We start from the raw sequence: 18,783 nt of genomic DNA, 5'->3' as shown, positions 1-18,783 counted from the left end.
CAATTCCAGCTCCGGCCTCCCTGTGTGGAGTTTGCATGTTCTCCCCGGGCCTGCGTGGGTTTTCTCCGGGTACTCCGGTTTCCTCCCACATTCCAAAAACATGCATGGCAGGCTGATTGATCACTCTAAATTGTCCCGAGGTGTGAGTGAGGGTGTGCATGGTTGTTCGTCTCTGTGTGCCCTGCGATTGGCTGGCTACCAATTCGGGGTGTCCCCCGCCTACTGCCCGAAGACAGCTGGGATAGGCTCCAGCGCCCCCGCGACCCTAGTGAGGATGAAGCGGTTCGGAAGATGAATGAATGTTTTGTAATTGAGTCTAATTTGCGTATTTTGAGTTAGCACATTCGCTAATCATTGTAGTCAATCAATCATGTCACTGACCACGTAGACCGCCGCATTAAGTTTTTTGATTGCTTTCTTCAAGAAATCTTGTTGCCTCGGTAGAGGTGTTTTAAGGTTGGCCACCCGGTTGGCTCGCTCATCTCCCTGGTACAGTATTTTGCATACCGCTCCGCACGTCTAGTAGTGTAATGACGTTCCAAAAACAGGTAGCTGGAGTCTGTGCAAAGCCCAACCAGGCAAATGTGATTTGCTCATCAAAAACATGCATGAAATAAAGAGCCCATTTTTAATACAATGAATGATGTGCCAAAATGAAATATAGCTCGTGCAAAGGTACAAAAATAAGTGTTGTCTTAGAAGACGTCTGACATCAGAATGCTAAAGAAATGATCACCCAACAAGAAGCTAGGACTATTAATTTGGAAAGAATGACCGAATGAGAACTGATATGTGACATAATGCAGTTGTTTGTTGAAAGAATATTCGACCGATAATAAATGAAAACAGAAGTGATCTCCTATCGTTGCGGTTCAGTTAGGAAAAGGAAAGACTCAATGCCAACTCTTGAGACTCATGCTACAAACGGAGGCGATGAAGCAAGTTATTTCGTGGCACAACAGCAAACTGGCAATTTTATATCCTCTTCGGGCCAGGAAATGTTTTCAGAAGCGAATTTAGCTGGTGTTCTCGGTCATTTGCACACCCTGGAAAAAAAAAAAAAAAAAGATAAGCCAAATAATTATCTTCTCATTCTGCTCCGTGTCACATTATGTACATGTTTTATTGAACTTTGTAACAGAAGCGTGTTGACTCCAAATAAGCCACTCCCTTACCCAAGTATGTGTTGGCTTTTAAACATGAACAGCCAAATATTTCTGGGTCGACGTCCTCACTGTAGACAGGCCCATCATTCCAGACGAGATCAAACCCACCCACCCTCTTCTCCTTCCCTGTCAACCTGAGGAAGAACAGCAAGGTGCGTCGTGCTCATAAGAGATACATTTCTCACATTCATTCATTCAAATTAATAACATATCATTCGCTGTATGGACAAAGGTATTGCAACGTACGTTATTGGTTATCCTGGAATCATACATTGCGAACCCCCCCACCCAAACATTTCAGCTGAAAATGATCCACCCCCTTTAGGCGACGTCGTGTGTCCAAGATTTTCTGGCAGTGGAAATTTGGTTTCTGATGTTTGACTTTAGAGCGTGAACTAAAACAATCTGTTGTAGTTCATCCAAAACTATTTGGTGGTGCCAATGTCATTGGAGAGAGACTTCCCGTAAGTTCCCACACAGTTGACAAAGAATTAACCGAAATGTCACGGTAAGACACAAGACATTCTCAAGTTTAAGCCATGCAGAGACTTTTGCCCATATACTTTTTACATATTACATTTCAATAAATGCCATCAAGAGACATTGATTTACCTTCCCTCCATGTCCACAATATTCACAGTGTCTTCCAGCAGGCTGTACTTCATGTCGTAATCCTCCTGGCTGCTAGGTGCGAGTGACGGAGAAGCATTGACTTCAATTAACCACCTACAAATAAGACATGAGTTCAGTTTTTCAATTTGGCACCTTGGTTAGAAATGCAAAGAATGCTTTTAATATTTACAGAAGCATTGTCTTTAATAAAGCAGGAACATTGCAGATACATGTCTTGCTCTAAGTAAACTGTTTCTACCAGACATAGTCTTACGGTACTTGCCTTCAGCCAAAGGTTTTACGACTGTTTTAATATTCTTACCTGGCAGGTTGAATGCACAACACCTCAGCATGTTTGCGCGCGTTATAGTCTCTGCGCTTGCGCAAGTTTGCTCATGTATATCGGTGTGCACATTAAAATTGCGTGCCTATGAGCGAACATCAAACAAATACACGATCGCACGCGCTGCACAAACACAAACTCGCTTTCGATTTAAACTCACACGGTTTGAGGTTCTCATCCAACATAATGTCATAACCATAGAGCTCAAAGCAGTGTTTGTCATTGATAATGATCTTCTGCACACTTTGGAGGCTGCTGATGAAGATGTTATCCATCTCTTTGAACAAAGTTTCCACTGTCTGTCTTCCGTGCTTTGCAGTCAGATACCGACGGAGCTTCTGTATCTTCCATTTACATCCCTATGTAAAAAGGCAGGTGCACACTTTTAGGAGAACAAAGCTGGTACGAAGTCACAGGCTGCCGCAGGTAACGGTGACATGAATGTGAAACTCCTCACTTTTTCCGGATCATAGTCCGGTGCTGTTTTTTGAACCGCTACATTCGTGAGATGCACATCTGTATAGGAGGCGATAAGGAAAATGTAGGGACATCGAGGTTTTATGTTCAACATGTCAATGAAAAAAAAAAAAGCGCAGTATTGCGTAAAACTAAAATCCACACTGCCCAAAATGCTCCAAAAGGATACACTTGTCATCAATACTACTAAGGGAGAAGCGTGTGCTTGAGAGGCGAGCAAATCCTTCTCGATATAGCCACGCCTTCAAGGGAAAATACTGACAACAATATCACATACAGTATTAGGAACAGTGTACGTATTGTACAGGCACCAAAATTATTATTCACGAGAGTATATTTTCCATTTGTTGATTGGGCGTTTTTTAGCTAGAAAGAGTCACAGTCTTCTGAAAAACACATCTGTCCATTTTTTGGCATTTCAATTTATTTGTCATTCAGGAGATGTCTGAAACGTCGATGACCCATTAATGTAAAACGTTTTTTAAATGATAAAAATGGACAGACATGTTATTCACAGGACTGCAATGATATGTCATAAACAACATTCAGATTCCAATTTTTTTTTTTTGTTGAACCCTTTTCACGGTAACTTAAGCAATAGTTGAACTTACTATTATCCTTAATTTATGATTTCAAAACTAGAAATCCATCATTTGTTTGGTGAATATTGTTTGTTTGTTTGTTTGTTTATTGAACATAAAACATATATATATACAGTAATAATTTGACAGAAAATAAGGTAGATAAAAAAAGTAAAAAGAAAGAAATCAATCTTCATTCAACAGTTATTATGTTCAAGGGAGTAGGAAGAAGTAAAAAACGTATCTAGTCCTACCCCGTTATGTGATTGTATCTAATAAATCATTTTTATATCTAGTCCTACCCCGTTATGTGATTGTATCTAATAAATCATTTTTATATCAATCAGAAAAGAAAAAAGTAAGAAGAAAGAAGTCTCCATTAATCATACTTTACCCTTAACCGTGATATTTTTACAACTTTTGGTTTGTATCGGGATTATATACTTCCACACCCTGACACTCTTGTGTCAATCTTCTCTTGTATTCATAATGGATATTTATATACCTTTCTCTATTTATCAACTTAGTTCTGATTTATCATTATATTTAATGTTTTGGATTTATCATTTTAACTCTGATTGATGTAGGTTGTTTGTACTATTTTTTTGAATTTGTTTTTGAACTCAGCAAGCGATTTACTCATTTTCAGGTCCGTTTCGAGATTATTCCACAGATTAACACCTTTGATAGATACACTTCTTTGCTTGATGTTTGTTCTTGTTTTGAGTTTTTTGAATAAGTTGGTACCTCTTAAATCATAGCTGCTTTCTCGAATTTCGAAAAACTTCTGAATGTTTTGGCAGAGCAGGTTATTGTGTGCTTTGTACATTAATTGGGCGATTTTAAAGTCAACCAGGTCATAAAATTTCATCGTATTTAATTTGATAAATAGTGGATTTGTGGGTTCCGTATATTTTGATCTATTAATAATTCGAATTGCTTTTTTTTGTAGGTTGAGAATAGGGAGTGTGTTTGTTTTGCAGGCATTTCCCCATATTTCCACACAGTAGGTCATATATGGTAATAATAATGAAGTGTATAATGTGTACAAAGATCTCTTATCTAGCACTTCCTTGGTTTTGTAGAGGATCCCTACGGTTTTGGCTATTTTTCTTTTTACGTTATCGATATGTGGCTTCCAACATAGTTTTGAGTCTATTACTAATCCGAGAAACTTGGTTTCATACGCTCTTTCTATCTCAATTGAGTTTACCATAATTTTAGCTTGGTGTTTGATTGGTCTTGTGCCAAAAACAATTAACTTCGATTTTTTTCAGGTTAAGTGACAATTTATTTCTGTCGAACCAGTTTTTTAATTTGTTTCATTCGTTTTCTACGGTTGTCAGGAGCTGTTTCAGATTTATTCCAGAACAGTAGAAAGTTGTATCATCAGCAAATAGGACACATTTAAATTGTTTTGAGACCTTGCAGATATCATTTATATATAAGATGAATAGTTTTGGACCAAGCACTGACCCCTGAGGAACTCCGTGAGTGATTTTCAGTTGATTCGTTTTTTTATTGTCGAGTTGCACGTACTGATATCTGTTTTCTAAATAACTTTTTATCCATTTATAAGCTACACCTCTAATGCCATATCTTTCTAGTTTTTTCAATAATATACTGTGATCTATTGTGTCAAAAGCTTTTTTTAGATCTAGGAAAACCCCAACAGTAAATTCTTTGTTGTCTATATTAGTAGCTATTGCTTCCACAAACTCCATAACTGCCATTGAGGTGGTCCGTTTTTCCCTGAAGCCATATTGATTCTCACTTAACAGCGCATGCTTTTGTATAAAGCTATCAAGTCTGCGAGAAAATAGTTTTTCTAATATTTTTGAAAATTGTGGTAGTAGTGATATTGGTCTATAATTTGTAAACCGATGTCTTTCTCCACTTTTATAGATTGGAATAACTTTAGCAATTTTCATTTTTGATGGAAAGATACCAGCTTTGAATGACAGGTTGCATATGTGCGTGAAAGGTCGCACTACATATTCTATAATCTGCTTTATTATTGTCATGTCAATATTAAAGCAATCAGTTGACTTTTTATTTTTAAAAGTTTTTATAATATTTGATACTTCTTCTTGTTTTACAGCAGTAAGGAACATCGTGGAGGAGTTTTTTTCTACATATCTATCTATTTCAAACAAGTTTGTTGGATCAGGAATTTGTTTTGCTAGGTTACTGCCGATGTTGACAAAATACTCATTAAATTCAGTTGCTATTTCTGCAGTTTTTTCCAAAATAGTATTTTTGCCTTTGATAAAATACTCTGGATAATCCATTTTTTTAGGACTATTTCTGATTACTTGGTTAAGTATCTTCCATATTTCTTGTGTGTTACTTTTATTCTGCTCTAATAGTGCATGATAATCATCTCTTTTACTTTTGTTGTTATTTCCTCAAAATATTAAATGATAATGAGGCGAGATTAAAAATTTGGGGGTTTCAGTTAAAACGGCCCTCTGAGGGAAACCATCACAATGTGGCCTAGGAAAAAAAAAAGAGTTTAGAATGAGATTTCCTCAAAATGAAAAAAAAAATCGGCATCAGAATAATTCTCAGAATGAAAAAAAAGTATATTTTTCTTCTCTCTTCTCCAACTTCATATTGGCTTTTTGCCACTTTCTTGTGCAATTTCCAGCCAATTCTGGCTCAAAATCTGGCTGCCAGGGTATGAATAATTTCGATATTACCTGTGTAAAACATTTTAATTTGAAATACAGTATAAATGTTGGTTTCACAAATGTATTTACATACTGATGTAACCATCACATACACCCGGAGGTCAAACTTCCTCCCTGTGAAGAGGAAATGAACCAGTAAATATTTATTGAATTATTTTTTCCATGTAAAATACGATTTTTGAGTCGGTGAATTACCGCCAAGTAGGTAGGGGTTTTCAATGTAGCGTTGTGCCACGTAGCTTTCCACTTGAGTGGCATCTTTCTGCTCCTCCGAGCGGGTGCCATCATGCTGGAACGCAATGTTTTCAATGAAATTACATTTCTGTGTTTTGTACTTGTTTATCTGTCCATTTGTTCTCATTCAAAATCACGCACCTTCCTCCATTCCATGATGTCTTTTAGTTTTTTAAAAAGGAAGATGCCTGCCCCTTGAGATTTTGCTGCCTGTGAAAATACTGCACTCAATGTAGTGTCTTATTACTTGGTGACTTCGTTCAGGGTCACATGCCAGATACAGCAGCATGTGTTTGTTGTACACATTTATATGTTGTGAAGCCATATACTTTTGTATTTGTGATTAATTTGAGCTTACTGGCTTCATGATCCAGGTGCTGCCTGGGTTTCTTTTGAACTCCTCCACAAAGAGATGATATTCATTTGGCAGCGCAAAGGTGCAGGGGAAGAAATCACATTTGGAGCCCTCCATGCTGCTGGTATCCCTTTCAAGATTCTTTTTAAACCTTTTCAAATTTTTCAGCATGAAGTCCTTGCGTGTCAGCTGTGTGAAAAAGCATGTAACTGGAGCGCTATTACCGAAAGCGATGAAGTCAGAAAAACTGACAATATACATGAGATTCCTTACCTCATAATGGTTCCGAAAATGGTTGACTCTTACATGTTCCTCCATGTACAAATTCTCCTTGAGCCAGCCCACGCCACACCAATGGAAGTCCCACTCAGAATCACTTTAATTAAAAACATTAAAATAAATCACAAGCTCCAACAATGATCAATGTACACAGAAGCTGAATTATCATGATGACCATGGAGACTACTCACTCTTTGACTTCAATCCAGCCTGGCCTTTGTCTCAAGACATCTTGTATGGGACCAGGCTGACTGCATTTGTAGCGCACGACATATCTTCCCTCCCTGAGATAACAATTTCACATGGTTTAGCTGTCATATGCCTAGATTTGACGGAAAAATAAAACCAGATCCTGATGATGATATTTATAATGATGGTACACTGGCTTGTCGTAAAGAAAATAAGTCATTGCTTTATGATTGGAGACAAAATTACTTTTTTGATCATTTTAATCGGGCTCTTTTCAATGTTGATAAATGGTCATTTCTGCACCTGGCAAAGTTCGTTTAGCAGCGCTCGTAAGAGATTTGTCAGTGTAAAAGTGTAAAATGATTTGTGTTTACACATGAGATGCTCAGACTTGTTCAAGTAAAGTGGCTTTTTGCATGCGATCAAATCAAGTCAAGTCAGCTTTTATTGTCAAATATGCTCAATAAAAGCTGATCATAAATCATTGTTAGTTATCCTTTCTATAACTCGGTGGTGGCCTCGGCCATCCATTATGGCATTGTCTGCTGGTCAGGCAGCATCTCAGCCCGGGACAGAAAGAGACTGGAGCGACTGGTCAGGAAGGCCAGTTCTGTCCTGGGCTGCTCCCTTGACACTCTGGAGGAGGTGGGCAACAGAAGGATGCTAACTAAGCTAAAAGCTATGATGGACAGTCCCTCCCACCCTCTCCAGCCCGCCCTGACAGCACTAGGTAGCTCCTTCAGCCAGAGACTGTTACACCCGCTGCAAGAAGGAGACTTACCGACGCTCGTTCCTACCAACTGCTGTCAGGCTGCTGAATAAAAAATAGCAACAATAATATTAATAATAATTAAATGATGTGGAAAACAACTGTAAATAGGACTGCGATTTATCCATTTTGTATTTATATTGCACTTAATTGAACGGTGTTTGTTTGTTTTTTCTTCTTCTTTCTGCCTACATTCTTGCTGCTGGAGGCTGTAAATTTCCCCAGTGTGGGACAAATAAAGGATCTTTGGGGAGCAAAAATAAAGTGGCTTTTTGCATGCTATCAAGTCAAGTCCGCTTTTATTGTCAAATATGCTCAATAAGAGCTGATCATAAAATATAATCATTGTTAGTTATCCTTTGGGGAGCAAAACAAAACGCCCTACTCATTCGCCACGCAATGCATTTCATTCACTAATAACTCTGACGCCCCAATGTAGGCTCGGTGTTAAAGCAACCAGGATCGATTAATCTCATTTGCACATATTTGACACTGGTTTAATGTCATCGAGTACTGGTCGCCAGACAAATGTAGGGCAAGGCACATATAACGGACAACGATTCAAGACTTAGAGACAGACGATTTTAAGACTCTTCAAGGAACGTAACATGCCTATTCGCATGTTTTGGCAATACAGTATGGGAAAACCCGGAGAAACCACACGCAGGCGTTGGGAGCGTACATTAGGGTTCTAACTACAAACTTTAGAACTGTGAGTCAGATGCACTAACCACCTTGCACGCAACATCGAAGTCCTGCATTACTCGGAACACTCGAAACAAGTGACCGGTGAACTAGCAAGCAACAAAACAGTAGGCACGTAACAATAGCGTACATTACGATGTTGGGGTGTCGCCGTTTCTCAACTCGACACTTGTGAAAACGCTGTTGTGAAGAAGGGTGTCACTTAATCTAAATGTTACCAGAAGACCGCAGCGCTTAAATCACGTTGTAACTATTACGACCTACAAGAAATAAGACCTCGTTTGCAAGGAGCGCTTGAAAGAGTAACCGGCGCTCTATGACGTCAAGGCGAGTTACGCTTGAAAGCGTCACGTGACAAGGAGAGATAGCTTCGAACCACCGAAGTGTACGAGTTTCAGCCTCGTCAACTCTACCTTTCTATTTCGCTAAAAATGTCCGTGAGACCATAACCATATGGTACTACTACTACTAACTACCACAACTACCAGTGAATAGGCTTTATTGGATATTGTCATAGATATGTGAACGATATCAATCTATAATCGTCAGCCTCAACATTAGGTCATCCAATGCAATCAAAGCTAGTTTAATTAAAATGTGCCTGTATAGTTTTAAATAACATCACTAGAGAAATATTTCATTAAACTCTGCATGATTGGCCTGAACTTTTAAATAAAATACCAGTAAATGCTGCCTATTCTAAAACCTATGTGTCCCTATGTGATTACATTATTATTTAGTGTCATCAGTGTTCTCAAACGACCTAATGTACAGTATTTGTGTGTGTCATGAAAGGTGCAGCTTTGAATATACCGATGCTTTTGAAAGTATTCCGCCCCCGAGTACTATTTGGACTTTTGCAACATTTCAGGCTTCAAACTTAGTGATGTAAAATGTACATTTTTTGTGTGAAGAATCGAAACCAAGATGGACACAATCGTAATGTGGAATGAAATTCATGCGATATTTGAAATTATATTTTTTAGAAATAAAATACTGAAAAATAGGGGATGCAAAATTATTCTGGTGCAGCCAACTTTGACTAGAAGTTTCCTGAGAATTTAGGAATGATTAAGTGTTGACCTAAATGGCTGATGATAGTACCATGTATTAACATTAGCGACATTTGAGTTTGTGAAATGTAGACCCTGCACTAAAGGTCGTGATCGACTTCTGGTCTAAAGACGATGTCAAGGTCAGGCACTTGATCGTAGTAGGAAACTGACCAGGTGAGCCTTCCCGAACATGGAGGTCCTCCAAGGGTCTCATTGGCTCTGGATCATGGAGGAGGAGCACATATTCTGCTACTGTATTTGATAAGTCAGAGAATTGCTCAATGGCATAGTTGATGCTCTACACAAACATAACAGTAAGAACAGAACCCCCCCCCCCTCCCCCCCCTGCTACACATTCAACTAAAAGACTGCAAATAATTTCAGACCACTGACCAAACCACTTACTTAATAAATCGGTGAAAAGGTTGCTGAACCCTGAGTGGACTTGTAATTTATTGGAAAGGGCTCAAAGCCCCTCAAGAGCTCTGGATAGACTCGGGTTGAGGGTGGTGTTATTGGAGACAAAAGTGCAGCATATGTTGCCAAACATGACACATACCGGTACTCTTTTCTGCCAATAGAGGATCAAGTGGCGAAACCGATTTGACAGGCCACCACAGATGTGGCTGAAAATTGTTCATGCATGGCTTCAAAACCATCGATGGTGTAGTTGGCCAGTCTCTGGATATTATTGTCTTTTGACATGATTTCAATGAGGCATTCGAAAGCTTTGCCAGTGTTTTTAGCATATTCCAAGGACGTTGTAACCAGAAATCAATTTGGTCTCTCTGAGCCACAATTGCAAAGAATTGTAGTGTTTTCTACAGAGGGTCTTCCAAATATTTTTGTCTCTTTAGCACAAGAGAGAGCAACTGTGAGCCAGGCCTTTGCTTGGATCCAACTTCAGTAACCTCTTACCTCACAAATCTTTCGGATTCTTGTTCTCGTGGATGAAAAAATATATATATAAAACAAAAACAAATCCCACATACACTCCAAATCCTTTTTGGAATTCTCTCCATATTACAGCTGCAAAGGTGAGACGAAGGCCATATCACATTTTCTTCCATTTTCTCTATCTTGCTGGTGTTTAACTGGAAATTCCAAGGGCTCAGACGATGAAGTTCCAAAGGCCTTGCCTCCATCAAAGTGTGGATAATTGCAACGCACGTTATTTTGTGAGTCCAATGTGAGCGTTGGCAACGCAGGTGCAGGCAATAATCCGTACATCTGAGGAGCATCACGATTATTTCAAGAAAGGGACTCGAGTGACTGAAATACACAATGACACAAAAACGTCGTATTTTGCTCACATCTTGTCAAACCTTGACAGTAGATACCAAATTGCTAAGATATTACCGTGCTTTGCTGCAGTTCAAGAACAGCTCTCAAGCATGTTTTTGCAGGAAGAGAGGGAGATCATCCAGCGTGATGAAGTGTAAGCCTCTTTGGCGACAATTGCTCAAACCCTTCCGTCAACCCCACTTCAGCTGCTCGATGACTCCTTGTGTTGAAACAGATGATGTCCTTGACTTTATGAGATGGGGTTTGCAAACCTGCGCATTCTAACCAGAGAGTGTTCAAGTTCAGTATGTGCAGGATTCGTGTCTGAAACTGTCAGAGCTTGACTTTATCTGAGTTCCTGTAGTAAAAAAACAAAAACAAAAAAACCAAAACGTTACCACTGTTTTGTAAGTCTCCCATGGTTTCTTATTCGATTTGTTCTGTGCTTAATCATATTGTGAATTATTGAAAAAACTCATATTTAATGCTCCTATTCCATGAATCTTTAATCCCGCGTCCTTGTTTTAAAATTCATTCATTCATTCATTTTCCGAACCGCTTTATCCTCACTAGGGTCGCGGGGGGTGCTGGAGCCTATCACAGCTGTCTTCGGGCGGTAGGCGGGGGACACACTGAACCGGTTGCAGGGTACACAGAAACGAACAACCATCCGCGCTCACACTCACACCTAGGGACAATTTTGAGTGTTCAATCAGCCTGCCATGCATGTTTTTTGGAACGTGGGAGGAAACCGGAGTACCCGGAGAAAACCCACACAGGCCCAGGGAGAACATATAAACGCCACACAGGGAAGCCGGAGCTGGAATTGAACCCGGTACCTCTGCACTGTGAGGTTGAGGCGCTAACCACTGGACCACCGGGCCACCCACAGTACAATTTACTCTACATATTTTAACCCTGGAGAACCCACGGGGTCAAATTTGACCCCTATAAATTCTGCTACTCAAAGCTACCCTTAAATCCTAAAGGGTCAAATTTGGCCCTAATCCTAAATTAGAATTAAAGAATTAAATATTTGAAAAAACATATTTTGGTGTTCAGTGAACATACAGCAGGCATTTAATGTAAAATTCATCATTTTCCAAAGAAGAAAACGGTTCTTGAGTTCTCTAGGGTTAAAAGCGCTGAATAACACTGAACACATCCCTTTATAGAATATTTTTGCCTCTTCTGATGAATGCCCTTTCTCTTTCCGTCATGATAAGAACGGATGTTTTAAAAAGATTTATTTTGAAGCGCGGTTTAAGATGACAAGACATGCCTTGGGAAAGTGATTGCAGTGCATTGTGGTCTTTATGCTGCCCCTCAGGCGAGCACTTATCTATGAAGTCTGAGATCTGCCTGACAGTACCGTAGGTTCTATTTCCTGACAAAAAATTGGATCTAGGCTCTGTTTTTGTGGGCAGTCCTTTTTCAATTTGATCAACATAAGTCACTGATTGATTCATGAAAAAAAAGGTTTATTTCCCACTGAGACCCGGTGTATCATCGGCTTCACAAAATTACCGCAGCCCCATTTTACTGATTCCATTGTCTCGTGATGACAGCGGCACGGTTTGATAAGTGCATGCAATTACATTCTCCTCAAAAATAGTACAGTATGTTCCTTTCATGTGACTGATATGACCTCGCTGGATTGGGATGCTTGGCTTTTCCCGTGTGCGCCATATGGAAACAATCTCTCCATGCTGGCGAAGAACACCAATATTTGTTTTAAACGTCTCATTGTCAATAGTATAAGAAGAGCTTATTTCTGCAGTCAGATTCCTGTGAAAAGCTAAATAAATGGGCAAATGTCTCAGAAAAAATTTTACTCCTTTCTTTTGTGTGTGTGTGTGTGTGTGTGTGTGTGTGCGTGTGCTAGCCACCCACCAGGAATTCAACAATCAAGGTTACTTTAGGCTGTACCATAAATAAACACAACAGGCCAATGTTTACCATGATTTAAGGCTTTGAAATCAGGTTGATGTATGGTTTGGCTACTTTCCAAAGTGGCCACAGTAGTTAACGTACTGAACCTAGCAGAGGACTCTAGAATGCTCTTGAAATTTTTGAACATGTTACAGTCTGTTCAAGCAAAAAGAATTGGAAAATCATGAGTGCACACTTCGCTACTTTCTTATCACCTTCTTAACATCTGTCGAGTTTGTTTTAAGGTTCTGCACCTCTGCTGAAGTCATCTGGCAGTTTTGACAACTGCTGATACAAATGGTATTATTTGCACACTAATCTTATTGATTGTGTGATGAAACGTTCTCGTGCGTTGTACAAAACTAATCTTATTGACATGATAAGGTTTAAATACACAAAAGAATTCAAAGTGGCTTCAAAATGTCTTATATCCTCTGACGTTATCGCCACATAATTGTTGTTGGTTATATGTGGTTCCTCCAATCACCACAGTAGCACAAACCACTGTCAAGTTGAGGTGTGACGGGTTACATAGCAGATGTTCAAGTTCGGGTTTTCACTCTTTGTTGATGAGAATTATTCTTTCTTTCTCCCCTTATTTGTTTACTTTCATATTATTATTTTAGTTCGTTTTTGTCAATGTCCTAATGATGATTTCAGGGGCCAAACAAAGGTCACTTTGGTTTGGCACTCAGTTCTGCAGATGTTGCTCCCAGAACCTGGAGTGCATTAGCCTTCAAATTTTCACTCACCGCATTTGTCTCGTTTCAACATAATTTATTAGTTTGTCTCTTTCAAACATGTCACCAGAGTTCTCGTAGCTCCGAGGTTAAATTCCTGCTTACTCACCCAAGACCTTCATTCTTTTTTTTTTCAAGAACAGTAGTGGACCAGGGCTTGATATCACACTTTTTACATTTTTAGACATTTCTTGGATATCATACATGAACTTTTTTTTTTAAGAGTTGAAAGACCAAAGTTTCAAGTGTATATTTTGTATTCATTTTGTATTCCCCGCTTACTGCTCAGTCGGCTGGGATAGCTCATTGACAGCTCATTGACACTGATGTGTCAGCACCTGGAGCAATTTCAGGTATTTGGGGCCCCGTGAAGAAAAAAAGTTTTCGAACCCCTCCATGTAAGAGCAACAAATTGAAAAAAATGTTTTCGCCTGTCAGTCATGAGCTCTGAAAAGGATTATCACTCACCTCCTCCCACCCTAAAGGTGCCCCTGGGTGGGAGCTCAGTATCTTGCTCAAGGGATCAAGCCAGGAAACTTTGGGTCGAGTCACGCCACCCCACTTGTGAAGGTTCCTACTGTAATTGGTAGAGGTAGTGTGACATACAGTACGTGGCTGCAGGTCAAATACACTTCACAATTTCCTTCCCATCATGCAATGTGCGTGGGACTCACTCTTCACCCTGTTCATTTCAACTGGCTTATATCGGCTGTTTATTGTTTTCTGTGCTCCCTGCCTCAGAAGCTTAACATCACGACAGGGGTATTTCTGTCGATCCTCCGGATTTGCGCAATAAAAATGTTTTCCCATAAAACACGTGAGACATGTGTCTAGCCAAGGCTAACTTTCATTGTAATGTGTTGACCTGCTGCTTTCTCGATCGAGGTTGCTTAGAATTATCACTGGAAGCCTGTGCTGGGCGATATGGGTAAAGCAACACAACAAATTTGCCATTCATGCATATGAAATATGTTGAGTAATTAAAGGAAAATGCCAACAACCAACCCTTGCTCAGAGCTGACATTTCAAGCACATCATCTGTTTTTATTGCTTCAAACATGCCAGAGTGAAACAGTCTATTTGTCATACTGCTTTACTTAAGTGAACATTTGTCACTTGATATATAGGGGAGCCCCCTCAAACAAAGGGGGTTCAACGAAAATAATGAACACGAATTCAGCGAAGAGATTTCACTCATTGACTCAATATTTTGGCACGCGGTTTCACTCTGTAAATGTTGTGTAGTGATGACACGTTAATGAGAGATCCCCCTCACTTTTAGTTTGATTTAGAGTGTCCATGCCCACAGGGCCGGTCTCTGTGTGAGGAACACGAATGATGGCACATACTGGAGGCACTGGTTTACTCATGAATGAGTGATCTTGTTGGTAAATCATGAGACAGAGTGAGTCATCCATGACGGTATCTGTCTTTCCTTGTTGAGTTCACTCAAGAGCATTGGTTTCTCCTCTCTCGATTTCTGTCATCTGCATTGCTGTTTTAAATTGGGGGGGGGGGGGGGCATGTTTTTTTTCCAAACAGAAAACTTGAAACAATGACTGTCTAGTGAAAGAATGTTTTACAATGTTGACCGTTGCCCCTGGAACAAGCATCATATGCATTTTGTCAATCCATCTATATCTATCTATCTATAGATAGCTAGCTAGCTAGCTAGCTAGCTAGCTATCCATCCATCTAGAGAAGACTTTCAAGGTTCCATCCTAGCTAACCGCTGCATTGAGGGGGATATTTTAAAAATCTGGTTTTACACATTTTTTTCAATCTTCTTTACCTGCTCAATGGCCAGTTTGCCCTTCTATTATCCAGACTACAACACCCTGGTGCTCAACCAAAGAAGCTCAAGACCATCAAACCCTGCCCCGAGGCTGCAGTGCACCACTCATCCGCAATTAGTATCCCAATATTTTTCTCATAGACTTTTCACTTCATCTTTTGAGACTTTGCACTCACATCTTCCTGTGTTCTGCTTGTTACTGAAGTGGAACATTCAGGATGGTGTTTTTTTTTTGTCTATTTTCCCCCAAGGTCATCTTTTACTAGCCCCTGTTTTGTCTGCCTTTGTTTCCCTCACTGTGTGGCTGACTTCCTGCGTAAACTAAAGTCAGCAGGTAATGACCTTCATTTTGTACTTTATCTAAACTCCTGTGTGATCCTTTCATTAGAGTGTGTTCTCTTGAAAATGACCGTGACAATTGCACGATGGCTTCCACGGGAATGTCTGGCATGCATTTGGCCAAAATAGCTCAGGTCAAATTTCGGTGAAAGTAAAAGATAAGTCAATGCTCCGTATGTGCTGTGAAAGAGAAGAAAGACAGCTCCCACGTCTTGCGTTGCTAGATTTTTTATTTGATTTTTGACAAGATAATCCCAATTATAGGTGGGGTCCAAAAGTAATTTTCTTGTCAGACAAACAGATGAGACAACTCTTTGGATGGGTCCATGTCATGAGTACAACCACCTGAGTAATGCAGTGCCAGCGACGCGCCTTAAGTAGGATGCTTGCACATATCAAACTCAATGGCTTTTTAAAATAAGCGATATCACGTGATGGGGGCAAATGTATTTTACTGTTCTCAGAATGTGTGGTTTAAGTGTAATCACCAACACCACAGCCATTGGGTTGCATATTTTTCAAAGTTGGAATCATTCCATGGAAATCTGCTGGAATTCATGGCAATAAAAAGTTGAAGTTTGACGCTTCGTAGGGAATTTCAATGTCGTTGGAAAACACAAGTGGGCTTCATCCTGACTAAAACAAACATACCCATATACAGGTACGTGTACATCATGTTTGACAGCATACAGAATCACCACTCTTGCTCATTTTTCTCACATGTTCTTGTCACGAAAAATTTACAGTGCTTTTATGCATACCTCAACAAAAAATAGCAATGAAATATGATTTTATTGTCTGGCACTGTTCGCCTCTCAGGTGGCCAGCAGAAAGTTTCCTTGCCTTCTCAGCCATGTTGAATTTGTGAAGACTTTCTGAACCTTCTGAAGACTGCTGTACTCTTCTGGCACCACTAGATGGTAGTATAAGTGATCGTCACGTTTCAAGAGCTTTTGTTAGTAAATGACACCGCTGATTCTGAACAGGTTTAAACTTTACGATCGTCACCCCTGACTGGTTTCTGAGTGGATTTACTGAATTTGAGTGGAAAGGGGGCATAAATGCTCAAATTCTTCTCGATTATCGATTTGGGTGCACCCATCTTAATCTTTGTCTGAATAGCACCAAGCTTGCATCAAGTGACACGTTAGCACAAGTTCAACTTTTGGCAGTGCCCCTCACAGCTCGGTTGAACAGAAAGAAACAGAATAGAAGTTATTTTTATTTTATTTCTTTCTGCTTCCCAGTTGAGTAAAGGTGCCAGAGAACTCTGTCAGAACAAATCTTTGCCTTTGAAAAAATTTGGGCACAAACCCGGGGCAGCCATGAGTCAGAATGTCTATCATTTCCAACTATGACTCGTCAATCTGGTTGGACCAAGGCCAGTTTTTATTGGAAGACAGACATGCACAAGAAAGCAGACTGAAACTTTTCAAAACGGTTATTGTAATTGAAATCCTGATCTTATGCTGCTACTGTTTTCCCCACAACTTGATACTAATGCAGCGTGTTATACCAGAGACAAATTCCTTGTGTGTTCTACATACTTGGCCAATAAAGATGATTCTGATTCTGAACTTTAAATAGGTAGGGAAGATTGGAGATTTTTTTCATAAGTGCTCTGATGACGACCATTTTTAACACAGAAGTGATTTGTCTGGCTAAGAGGGAGTGGAAAGATGGCAGAAATATTGGCTCTCAGCAAGGCTGGGGGGAGGATGGTTCCAGGGCACAAGTGGATGTCTTAATTTATTTCATGATATCCTCTAGGAGCAAAGAAGATGGATAGTGATAGATGGTGGGTCAGCAGTTTTTTTGGAGCCAGGAGCAGTGGTTTTGAAGTGTGAGTGAATGTCTGTCAACTTTCCCTCTGAAAAGGTTGATGTTTAAAGGTCACTCGTGAAGGAAACTTGGGCAACCATCTTTTCAGTAATACTGTAAGCTAAAACTATTTCAAGCATCGTTGTGTTTTTTTGTTTTTTTTTAAAGGTAACCCCACCGCATTCTTAGTTAGAACCTGAGCAACGAAAATGCTTTTGTTCGGCAATGTCTGGCGAGCTGCGTCATTTACAGAATGCTGAGTGCCAGTCAGCCATTGTAATGCATTGTTGATTGTCCCATGAACTGCTCTTTGCTGTTGTTGTCGAGTTATTCGGCGAAATGTCTCAGTGGTCTGTGGCGATACACTGTTCACATTCAAGAAGTTGTTTGAGTGGCCAAAAGAAAAGAATAGGGCACCTAAATGGACCAGAAAATTGGGAGCGATACAGTTTCGTTCACGCAAGTTGTAGAATTATTTAATACAGACTGGAGTAGAGAAGCCGTTGAAGTTCTGCAGCTGCAAAATGGAGTAGGTCAGCATTGTCATAGTCATGGAGGATGTTAGCCCGGAGCTAACCCCTAGCCACAGGCTAGAGGCACAGAGATGCACAACTGTGATTCCAGGAAAGACGGGCCACACCAAAACATTCCCGGGAGAGACTGGCAGAGCGTCACACAATAACAGCAGATGGCATCACGAAGGCACGGGCGGCCAAAGACGGTTGCGCCAGCGATTATGGATGTAGCAGCTTGCGCTGGCTGCTCGGAACCCCCTGGCTGAGGCAGACTAATTATCGGCTTGCTACCTAGCAACAGTCCCAGGTTAAAGACCCCAGTCTACACACAAAAACAAGTTCAAGGTATTGAGCACTTGATGAGCAACGTCAAAAGTGTCCAAATAGTTCCCACCGACTGACTAGCTGTAAACCGGCGTGGAGGATGGTCGAAAGCTGTTTACTATATGTGAGACAGCCGCACAAAACTGTAAAATACAGTATGTCAAAGGTTTACTGCAGGGAGTGTAAATCTTACACCTCTGCAAAAACAAACAAAAAACTACAGTACTTGAAAAAAAACCCCCAATACACAAGCGACAAGGAGCAGGAGCAACCAAAGAAGTGCCAGCATCCTCTCTTCTGCTCAAATGGCTCTTTGAATATTTCAGGTTGCTAACTCCTGGTACTTACTCTTGGTAGAGGTTCTGAAAAGTGGTTACATTGTAACTGCACCTGGAGTGAATTGAACCGTGAGAACTGAGATTGTACCCTGTGATTGCACTCAGGTAGGTAACAATACAAGAAAAAAAAAAGACCCTCATCACACAGCTGGGCTCATTCGCAGCACGATGGGATATCGCAGAGCTCGTGTTCGGCTACGTTTACATAGCTCTACTTATAACTAAGGAAACATACCC

General features: G+C 40.2%; 1 protein-coding gene across 1 annotated transcript; it reads right to left on the bottom strand.

Moving 5' to 3' along the window:
* Window positions 1–620: 620 nt before the first annotated feature.
* Window positions 621–8,684, bottom strand: ttll9 (tubulin tyrosine ligase-like family, member 9). Its single transcript, XM_086109697.1, has 13 exons — window positions 8,534–8,684; window positions 6,932–7,024; window positions 6,735–6,837; window positions 6,465–6,650; window positions 6,248–6,316; window positions 6,068–6,161; window positions 5,946–5,986; window positions 2,768–2,855; window positions 2,579–2,637; window positions 2,284–2,480; window positions 1,779–1,892; window positions 1,176–1,300; window positions 621–1,046 (listed from the first exon to the last, which is right to left on the bottom strand). Coding segments are annotated over exons 1-13 (1,242 nt in total). The 5' UTR covers window positions 8,536–8,684; the 3' UTR covers window positions 621–975.
* Between the last annotated feature and the right edge of the window lie 10,099 nt (window positions 8,685–18,783).

This window comes from Hippocampus guttulatus, chromosome 1 (assembly GCF_054856545.1).
Source record: "Hippocampus guttulatus isolate MCC_2025c chromosome 1, RoL_Hgut_1.0, whole genome shotgun sequence".
Classification (NCBI taxonomy): Eukaryota; Metazoa; Chordata; class Actinopteri; order Syngnathiformes; family Syngnathidae; genus Hippocampus; species Hippocampus guttulatus.
This window is presented reverse-complemented; position numbering and strand designations above follow the sequence as displayed.